Source organism: Myodes glareolus, chromosome 9 (genome assembly GCF_982192425.1).
Source record: "Myodes glareolus chromosome 9, mMyoGla1.1, whole genome shotgun sequence".
Classification (NCBI taxonomy): Eukaryota; Metazoa; Chordata; class Mammalia; order Rodentia; family Cricetidae; genus Myodes; species Myodes glareolus.
In genome coordinates this window covers 46,606,930-46,616,308 of record NC_142034.1, presented here as the reverse complement: position 1 = coordinate 46,616,308, position 9,379 = coordinate 46,606,930, and the positions used below count along the sequence as shown (strand labels likewise).

The window sequence follows — 9,379 nt, the reverse complement described above, 5'->3', positions numbered from 1 at the left end:
ATAGGCAGCCGACATTATAATCTTAAAAAGAGACAGAAAACATGACTAAGACCATCTGGTTCATGGGCAGGAAATGTGCTTCCATTTTCTGGAGAATCAAGGTCAAACAGTCATTTAAGAAGGTGAGGACATACATTTCTGACTAAAATACACATTTTTAGACTTTTGTCATAACCCCTGACAGTTTATGATAAAGATAGTCATTAAAAAAATTTATGTGTACAGGTGCTTTACCATGTATGTCTGTACCACATACATTCTGGGAATTGAACCTGGGTCCTCTGGAAGAGCAGCCAGTGCTCTTGACTACCGAGCCATCTTGCCAGCCCCTTTCCTTCATCCTTGAGCTCAAACAACCACCTGACTGTTCATTCGAAGGCTTGGGACATCCTGATAAGTATTCTCCAGCAGTGGTTGGCACAGTCCGATGGGGCACACAGTTGTCTCGCCAGCACAGATAGCCACAGGCATGATATTTAGATATTTAATTTATTAAATTATAACAAAGTTTCTTCTATACAGTCAGAAAATGCACATTTAGATGAGAACAAAAATTAAGTACAAATACAATAATATTGGTTCCAAGAAGCCATTTTAAAAGCAAAACATTAGAAAGTGCATTTGGAAAGACTAGATTAAAAAAATCGGTATTGGCATCTTCCATGAGGACTTGTATTCCATGAGAACAAAGTGTGATCAGAACTGATTCTGCTTCCATCTCTAAGAGTTACTAGGGTGTGACACAAATATTCTGGTACTACAGTTTTAGATCAGATACCAAAAGAAAAAAAGAGAAGAGACAGAAAGACCCTTAAAGCCATGGCTTGGCTTCTCCACTTCTCACCCGACACTATGCTTAGACCCGACTCTTGTCCCTGATTCCCCAAGGGGGCGTGCAGGCACACAGAGGAGTGAACAGCCAAGTTTGGGACCACAATGGGAAGTTCTCCACCCTTTGGAACTCTACTGTAAACGGAGAACAGAGAACACTCAGTCATGCGAGTAGCTGTGTTTGCTCTGCCACCTTTGCTACAAATGGCTTGGGCCCAGCCGTTTATCCCAACAACTTAATATTACAAGTTCAAAAACTCAGTGAATTTCCAAAACTCTTACCTAGTTAATGACAGAAGATAGTCAGAATGGTCAGACCCGTTCTTAAAACTATTCCCTTGGGTTCCAAACATCAGCAACGAGACAGGGTAGTAATGGTGGGGGTGAAGATCGAGGTCCCTCAACTCCTCGGTCCCAGGTCACTGCATCAGGGGACCAGGGAGCATTTCCACTCACAGTCCACACCCAACATGGAAGTGCCCAGGTAAGTATCTGAGTCTGCGTACAAAAGCATCCTCGTGGTAGCTCTTTCCTTACCTGTCTCCATTCTTCTAAGATCCCACATTTGATCTGAGTACCAGAAGAATGGAAAAAGACATTCTCAATAAAAAGTAGACTTGGTAGCAAGGGGAAGGGAAAATCAAAGGTGACTAACACAGGTGCAAAGACTCCTTCGGCATCACTCAAGTCCAGGGACTGCAGGCCAGCCACCGTACTGTGGATCTCAGTAACAACTGACTGAGCATCTTTACTAAGTCGCTGGTACACAGCAAGACAAAACTGTGGAAAATAACTGTTAGGCAGGTGTGATGGTATGCATCAGATAGTCCAAGGGACTCAGGAGGCTAAGGCAGGAGTTCAAGGCCAGGCAGGGCTAAGCAGTGAGCTACTCTCTAGACAAACACACACTTGGAAATTTCTGTTGTTTCCATTTTTCATATCTTTTAGTGAAGTGGGAAGTTTTGAATAGTTACTAAAAATATTTTTTAAAAAAGTATTATGTAAAAAAAAAAAACCAAATCTTTCCTAAGAAGCAACATTTTATTGGGATCACAAAACAAAAACCCTCTAACCTCAGGCTCTGACCAGAACTTAACTGCTAGCTCCGGAGCCTGAAAACTGGGTATGTAAGGAGAGCCCACAGGGGGAAACAAAGACGACTTAAAAAAAAAAATTTCAACGTCATAAAACTGAAGTTCCATCCGGCAACCACAGAGTCCTGTAAAGAGCGGGATGGAAGGGAAGGAACAGCCTCCCCTTCTGGGACACCACACCTGGAGGTCAGCCAGACTCCGATCCCAGCGACTACAGACTCCAGCATCGACGACAGTGAGTGTTCCCGGCAGCGTCCTTGGAAGAACTGATTTACTTTCAGAAGAAACAGGCACATAATTTATTCTCTCACCTGCACACAGCCCCCTGGAGCAGCCCACTGCCACCTGCGTGCTGTGCTGTGCTCACCTGGCACCAGGCCTCACCCAAGCTTACTCTCCATCAGTTTTAGTGGATGAACCAAGTAATTAAACCAGTAGAAAAGACTGGCAGTATATTTAAATAAATAACTTTATTTAGGATACTTCAAGTTTTATGTAGACCCACTATATTACAACCAAAGTCAGTCCCATAAAGTCTAGCTGAGGCACAACCACCAACTGAGGCCCTTTGAAAAAAATCAAAGATAATAAAGTGCCAGGGAAGAGAAGTTCTGATCTCCCAAAGAGAATTTAGCAAACAAACTTCCCTGATTCTTTAAGGCCCACAGTCAGAAATTTAATTTCCTTTTAAGGGCATGCCTAGTCAACAAGCTGATTAACCCATATTTAGAAAAATAAACCCCATAATTAAGAAAAATATATCAAATGCCTTTCATACCCAGAATGTACTAACACTTCAACAACAGAATGACAAACCTCTCCTCTCAGTCAGTCCCAAACCAGATGTCAGACATCCATGAGCACTAAGTAAATCAAGTCTGCCCGGAGGTACCACTCCCACACCATGAGGTGGTGAAGAGCTACACCCTGATATCTTCCTTCTCATTGCCTGTGGTGCCAGAGGATATTCTAGAGGGGGCTCGCAGCCTTCTCTCTCGGTGAACACAGATGTTGGAGGCCTTTAAAATATCTGCTAGTTTAGTAAGACAAGTTACCAATTTCAGGTGCTGAGAAACGGCTAACCTTAAAAAGCATTTACATCTCTGTCATTGTCCATAGCAATAAATAGGTGCAGACAGGCGTCACAGGCACCTTCGACAATGAGACCACGGCCTGGGGTGGTGCAGGGGAGCCTAAGAGATGAGGAGTGAATAGATCCTTACAGGGAGGAGTGCCTGGGAATCAGGTTTGCTCCAGGCTGCAGAACACAGTCAGATGGAATACTCCCGTCAGATGGAATGACATGGACAGCCACCCCTTGATGAGTTTCCACGTGTGGCTCATGAGCAGATCTCACTGATGAGTTTCCACGTGTGGCTCATGAGCAGATCTCACTGACAGCCACAGTTCCTCCCCTGGTTCCTAGTATTGACCTTCACATGACAAGGGGCCACTAGGGATAATGACAGACACTGGCTGTTTGTCTGTCAGAGTGGAAATGTGATTTTATCGTATAAAAGCAAATATTAACCCAATGGAGGAACTAATAAGCAATCACCAGCTCCTCAGTGCCAGGCCTGCACTCTTGATGTGTTTCCAGCTATGGCTGACTCGGTGCTCACGACTGAAACAGAAAAGACATACCCTTTCTACCACGCTCTCCATTTTAGACAAACATGATGAGGCTGGACTATCGGCATCCTACAGAATTGGTGCAAAATGGAATTTTTCTTCACTGCCAAGAGTGAGGGTCACAGAGTAGAATCTAGATCACAGAGTATCAGCAGAGGACAGCTGATTTCTCATCATAAGTGTTAAATAAAAGGACAAGAATTATTCTTATTCACATCCAATCTCACGGCTGAAGGCAAAGCCATCTTTGGATGTGGAGAGCCTGGCACTGTGAGGAGGCCAGCGATGAGGCCTACTGGCCATCAGGCTCCCCAAGTCACCGAAGCCCAGGTCCTCGGCTTCTGCCTGCTTACCTCCAGGGAAATACAAGCAACTGAAAACCTTTTGTTGTTGTTTTTAAAATTAAAAACAGTAATGTGCATTAGAAAAGATAGCACAGAAAAACTGGCTTCAGCTCAGTCCAACCAGGTCCGAGTCACGGATGCAGTTTTAGAGTTCGTCTGGCTGGCAGGCTCACGGCCAGGGCAGTCTTTCTCCTTCCTCATTTCCCCACTCCAGATCAGGGCATGAAGGCGGTTGGCAGAGTCCTGGGGCCATCCTTTCAGTGGAATGCATACAGCAGCAACAGAATGGTACAGATGCCGATGACCCCTCCAAGGATGAGTGAGTCACGTCGCTTCCTAAGGTTGATCCTTTGTATCAGGCTGTTCACAGCAGGAAAACGGTCTTTGAAACTTTGTTAAGGTCATACTTGAGAGAGGTCTCTAATGAAAAGGCACAGGACTCACAAACAGCCATCAGTGGAGTCCACAAACAGCAAATGACGAGAAAGCATGGGGAAGAGAAAGGAACCCGCATTCCCAGACTGGGGCAAACTCAATCCACCTAGTCTGCAAAGTGCACACGCAAGAACAACGAAGAATCAGTGGAGAGAATACGAACAGCTGCCAGAGTCCACCAGGGCTTCTGGGCTGGCTCTGCAGTTCCTCTTTCTGTCCTGTGCCCTCCCTTCAGAGACAGAAGTTCTGAAGAAAACCTGACCCCTCTCTGCCCTAGGAAGGAATCCTTGGACTCAGGTAGTTGAACACTAGAGAATTACTTAAAATTTTAGGTTTGCTTTGCAGTGATTAGCACTCTGTAGCAGGAAAATGGGCTAAATGCTCTTGCTGTTTTATTTGGGAAAAGAAGAGAGAGAGAGAGAGAGAGAGAGAGAGAGAGAGAGAGAGAGAGAGAGAGAGAGAAAAGAAAATTTTCAGTTTTGGGCTTTGATTAAAAAACCCAACCAAATTTTTGTTAGTACTTCAAGTCATTAACACACTCCTGCTTGTGTGCACCAGGGCAGCTGCACTGTTCCATGCTGGTAGAGACAATACATCAAGTTCAGAAAGACCAATCACCAACTCTTGGTGAGAAGTGCAGTGTACGTCCCTCTAGGACTCTCACAGGGACACATTACCTGTGTATGTACAGACTCTACACATCGTATGAGCATGACTAGAACTTCTTCACTGTCTTGAGCATATACTCCTGGCGTCAGTACATTTCTGAGTAGGACAAAAGGGACAACTGACAGAGAAACAGTTTTAAAAGTCAGGAACAGGACATATGTATCAAAGTGACAAAATCTTTTCAAAGTGAAAACTTCCCAGAGAAAAGTCTTCATTGTTTTATGTTCAATGCAGGGATAAAGAAATCATCAGGAGCTGGAGAGATGGTCAGGGGTCAGGAGCGCTTGCTGCTCTGCCAGAAGACTTAAGTTCTGTTTCTACAACCCACAACCACCTGTAACTCCAGTTAAACACTTTGGCCTCTGCATGAGTACACACACACACACACACACAGATAAAAACATAAAATAACACAAAATTGTGGCACCTGAAAACCCTGACTGTGGTGAATACACTCTTTTTTTAGTTTATCTCTGGGAACTATTCCTCTCGTTTCTTTTCTTTTTTTGGTTTTTTGAGACAGGGTTTCTTGGTACAACAGTCCTACGGCTGTCCTGGAACTTGCTTTGTAGATCAGGCTGGCTTTGAACTCAGATATCCACCTGTCTCTCAAGTGATGGGATTAAAGGTATGCATCACCACTGCCTGCTCCTCTCTTGTTTTTAATAATCCAGGTCAGGGGTGAGGCTGAACTCAGGTGGTAAATAGTCCTTCCCTTGGCAGTAGCTTAGCTCTGAATGGGCACTGGGTTAGGCTAGGGGATTTGGTGACAGCTGTTAGCAAATTTGTTCTTTTCCTATGGCCTTCAAGCTGTGTTGTAGCCATCTGTCATAAGGGGAGAGGCAGGCTAACACAGAAAAAGAGATCTGTGATAGGAGAGAGAGGAGACACTGGGAAATGACAGTCTCCTGTTGATCAAACCCAGGTCCTCATATTTGTGTGGCAGGCATCTTCTGAGGCTCTGAGCACACACTCTATTGGAATGATGAATGCTTTATCTACAGCAGGCAATACGCTTGGCTTGGATACTGCTCCTTTAGGACTTGGGGCAGAAAGAAGGTACAAAACACAGAGGTAACAAATTTGAATGGACAACTCAGTTTCAACTAGTATGTAAAATAACCCAACTATCCAGCTGCCACTTCAATTTTTTTATTTTAAGTTTTGAGAGAGGGTTTTACTGTGTAGCTCTGGCGGCCTCTTCTTCCCAAATACTGGGCTTAAAAAGAAATTATGCTGGTTTCTATTTTATTTTCAGTGGTCATACAAAATACAAACCCTTTTACATTTACTAAGCTGTCTTTGCTCTTGCTGCTGACTAACTTATACTAAATACAGTGTTCCGGGTTCTTCTAGGGTTGAGGTTGGAGTACCAGAGTCTAGGAGTTCTTACTAGCCTGGGTGTTGTGTAACAGTTTCCTGTGAGACTGAAACATTCCATCATACAGGGAAGCTCCTTAAACCAGAAGGTAGACAACTCAAAATAGCTTTAGGAAGTCCCTGAAACCGACCAGATTCACTAGACCCCTCCCTGCCAGAGTAAGCAGAGCTAACATTAAATGACACTTAAAATAGATTAGCTACCTATACGAGGTTTAGACCAAAGCCACTTGGAAAGGACACTCTCCAACCTGTGGAGTTGCCTGCAGACTGTGCAGTGTGCTCTAAGTTTTCCAGCTTTTGTGAACTGCCACCCCTGCTGGGGTGGACCTTGGTAATGCAGCTGTCTGTGAGTCACTTCTGTTCCCGTAAATAACCATGCATCCATACTCCTGTAAGTGACAACAGCAGAAGTCACTGGCTCACCAAGTTACACTTTGGTGGTATCTGTACTTTGGTCTACAGTGGTCCCCATATATGGGGTGAGTAAATGAGTGTGTTGCATCACCCAGGAATGACTCACTATGTCTTCACCTTTTATGTGAGTCCTGGAGATGCAAACTCACACTGGGTGACAGAGAGAAACATCACCCGAGGGAAGGGACATTATGGTATGATCTGATTTCATGGAAATGCATGAAAAATGCACTGGGGGCTGAGGTGACTCAGGGGACAAAAGTGCTTGCTGTACAAGCACGAGGAACTGAGTGTGAATCCCCAGGACTCACATAAAATGTGGGAAGATGGGAGTAGAGACAAGAGAATCCCTAGAAGCTTAAGAGCCAGCTAGCTGGAGGCATATAGCTTCATACAAGAAACCTTGTCTCAGACTAGGTAAAAGATGGGGACACATGTGTGCCACAGAAATATGCAATGAATGCATGTATATATACACACAAAGAAAGAAAAAGCATGGGAATTTAAAATAGTTCTGCAAAGTGAGTAAGTTCCTGTTTTTCCTTTTATGGGACTGACAAAACGCGGTGTGCACAGAACAGTACTGTATGAATTGTGCAGCTTGAGTGATTTGGGATTGAGACTAAGAGAAAATTGATAAACGACTGGAAAATGCCAAGCAATGCCAGGTATATCCTTTATTTGGGGGTGGGATAGGGAAATAGATTAGCAGGATAAAAGTATCCTTAATTACTGTTGGCCAGATGATACCCAACTTTTGAAAAATCTTAGGTCCTTCCTACATCCACGTGGGACAGCCCCCCCCCCACTTCTTTGAAGTAATCCTATTTTGAGTTGGGAAGCTAAATATTTAAAAACTAATTCTGGGCGGTGGTGGCGCACACCTTTAATCCCAGCACTCGGGAGGCAGAGGCAGGCAGATCTCAGTGTGTTTGAAGCCAGCCTGGTCTACACGAGCTAGTTCCAGGACAGTCTCCAAAAACTACAGAGAAACCCTGTCTCAAAAATCTAAAACAAAACAAACAAAAGCAAAAACTAACAAGCAGAGATGACTCTGAGCCTGGGCTTGTGTAGTCACCATTCTCTACTTCAGTTACACCTGCACAGGGGCCCCCTCCCTTCCTGCGGCTGACTTGTCCTCCATTGTGGCAAATCAGAAAACACAGACACAGTGTTGGGGTGGTTAAGAACACAAGCAGGGAGTACTAACTTGGATCCAGAGCTTTTAAGGAGAGAAAAATATTGTGAATAATTTTACAAATCTAAATCTTTAGTATTAACCTTCCAGAGTGCTGTCCCCTGGAAATGGTGCTAAACCTAATAGTTTACCACAAAGCAGGAAGCCCTCACATGATGTAGTTGCTAAGAAGCTCTACACCAATGCTGGTGACCTGCACCTCTATCTCTATATAACGGGGGAGGAGGGAGAGGGACTTTCACCCCACCAACAGATTTCAAAAAGGATACTGGCCAAAGTGTTCATTTTGCTGTGAATGGACTTGAGCATTCCTCTCTGAGAAGTCATATTTTCTTTCGTAGCCATAGCAATGCTTCAAGAGGGGAGAAAAAGAAACAACTGAGTTGGCAATGGAGAATTACCTTGCTCAATCCATCACATCTCTAAAAGCACAGTGAGCAACCAATCCTGGAATGACCAGGCAGGAAATGGGTACACATCCCTGCCCGGCAAACTTCCCATTGTCTTTTTCTCACTTAACCCACTGTTAACCAACGAAGTCTTTGTTACGAGTCATCTTGTGTTTTCTTCGAAGTAACTAATGAAATGAGATATTATGAGACAACTCATACATTACAAAGCTGCTTCTAATGGCTTTAAAAAGGACCAACTATTAAAACAATTTTCATCAGGAAAAACTGCTAAGAAAAGAATCACAACCATAAAAACAGAGTCCAAGTATGTATCCACATTCAACCAGCTCTTAACATATAAACAGAAATTCTAGGGAATCAGGAAGCAGGTCTGGGACTCACTAAATATAACTGGGAAAGGGGTAACATCGCTTTTTCATAGAATGCAGCCTCTTCATGAGACCACTCTAAGATTCTGTTGAGAATTGGAGATAATACTCTTTTTGCTATCACTTCCATGATCATGTATTTTCAAGTCTTATTGCCCTAGATATCAGTCACAGAAATTGGGGAAAAATAGTAGCTAGATCCAATTTCCTGACTGAGCTTTGACCCATCCATCTCCATGGAGTGACGCTAGGACAAAAGCACTCACGCTGGGGAAGGGCCATCTGAAGCCCCGGTTCCCTTGGAGGCTCTAAGTAAGACAGCTGGCTGGAGGGGCTACATATACCTACTTAAGTAAGAGACCCACAAGAAATACAGGGAGTCTGCCAGTAGGAACCTGTGAACCATGTGTCTGTAGTGGAATTTCACTAATCGACACCTTTTTTATCATATCTATGTCATCCCTTTTTCTTTTCAAAGTAGGTTCTACCCTTTTATCCTATGATATCAAGTGTCCTGAGGCTGCAAGTAATGGGCTCAATTCCCCTTGGCTCCTGTACTTGCAGAGAGACTTAGAGGCTACTAGTGAGATGCTCAGCT

The 9,379-nt window shown here is 44.0% G+C and overlaps 1 protein-coding gene across 1 annotated transcript in view; it reads right to left on the bottom strand.

Annotated features, from left to right (window-relative positions):
- Nucleotides 1-470: 470 nt before the first annotated feature.
- Nucleotides 471-9,379, bottom strand: part of Gosr1 (golgi SNAP receptor complex member 1) — a 34,151-nt gene continuing 25,242 nt past the window's right edge. Inside the window, exons 9-10 of the mRNA XM_085695356.2 lie at nucleotides 8,270-8,352; nucleotides 471-4,283 (exon numbers count right to left, since the gene is read on the bottom strand). Of these exons, the coding sequence (XP_085551482.1) occupies nucleotides 4,159-4,283; nucleotides 8,270-8,352 (208 nt within the window). The 3' untranslated portion in view covers nucleotides 471-4,158. The remainder of the gene's footprint in view (nucleotides 4,284-8,269; nucleotides 8,353-9,379) is intronic.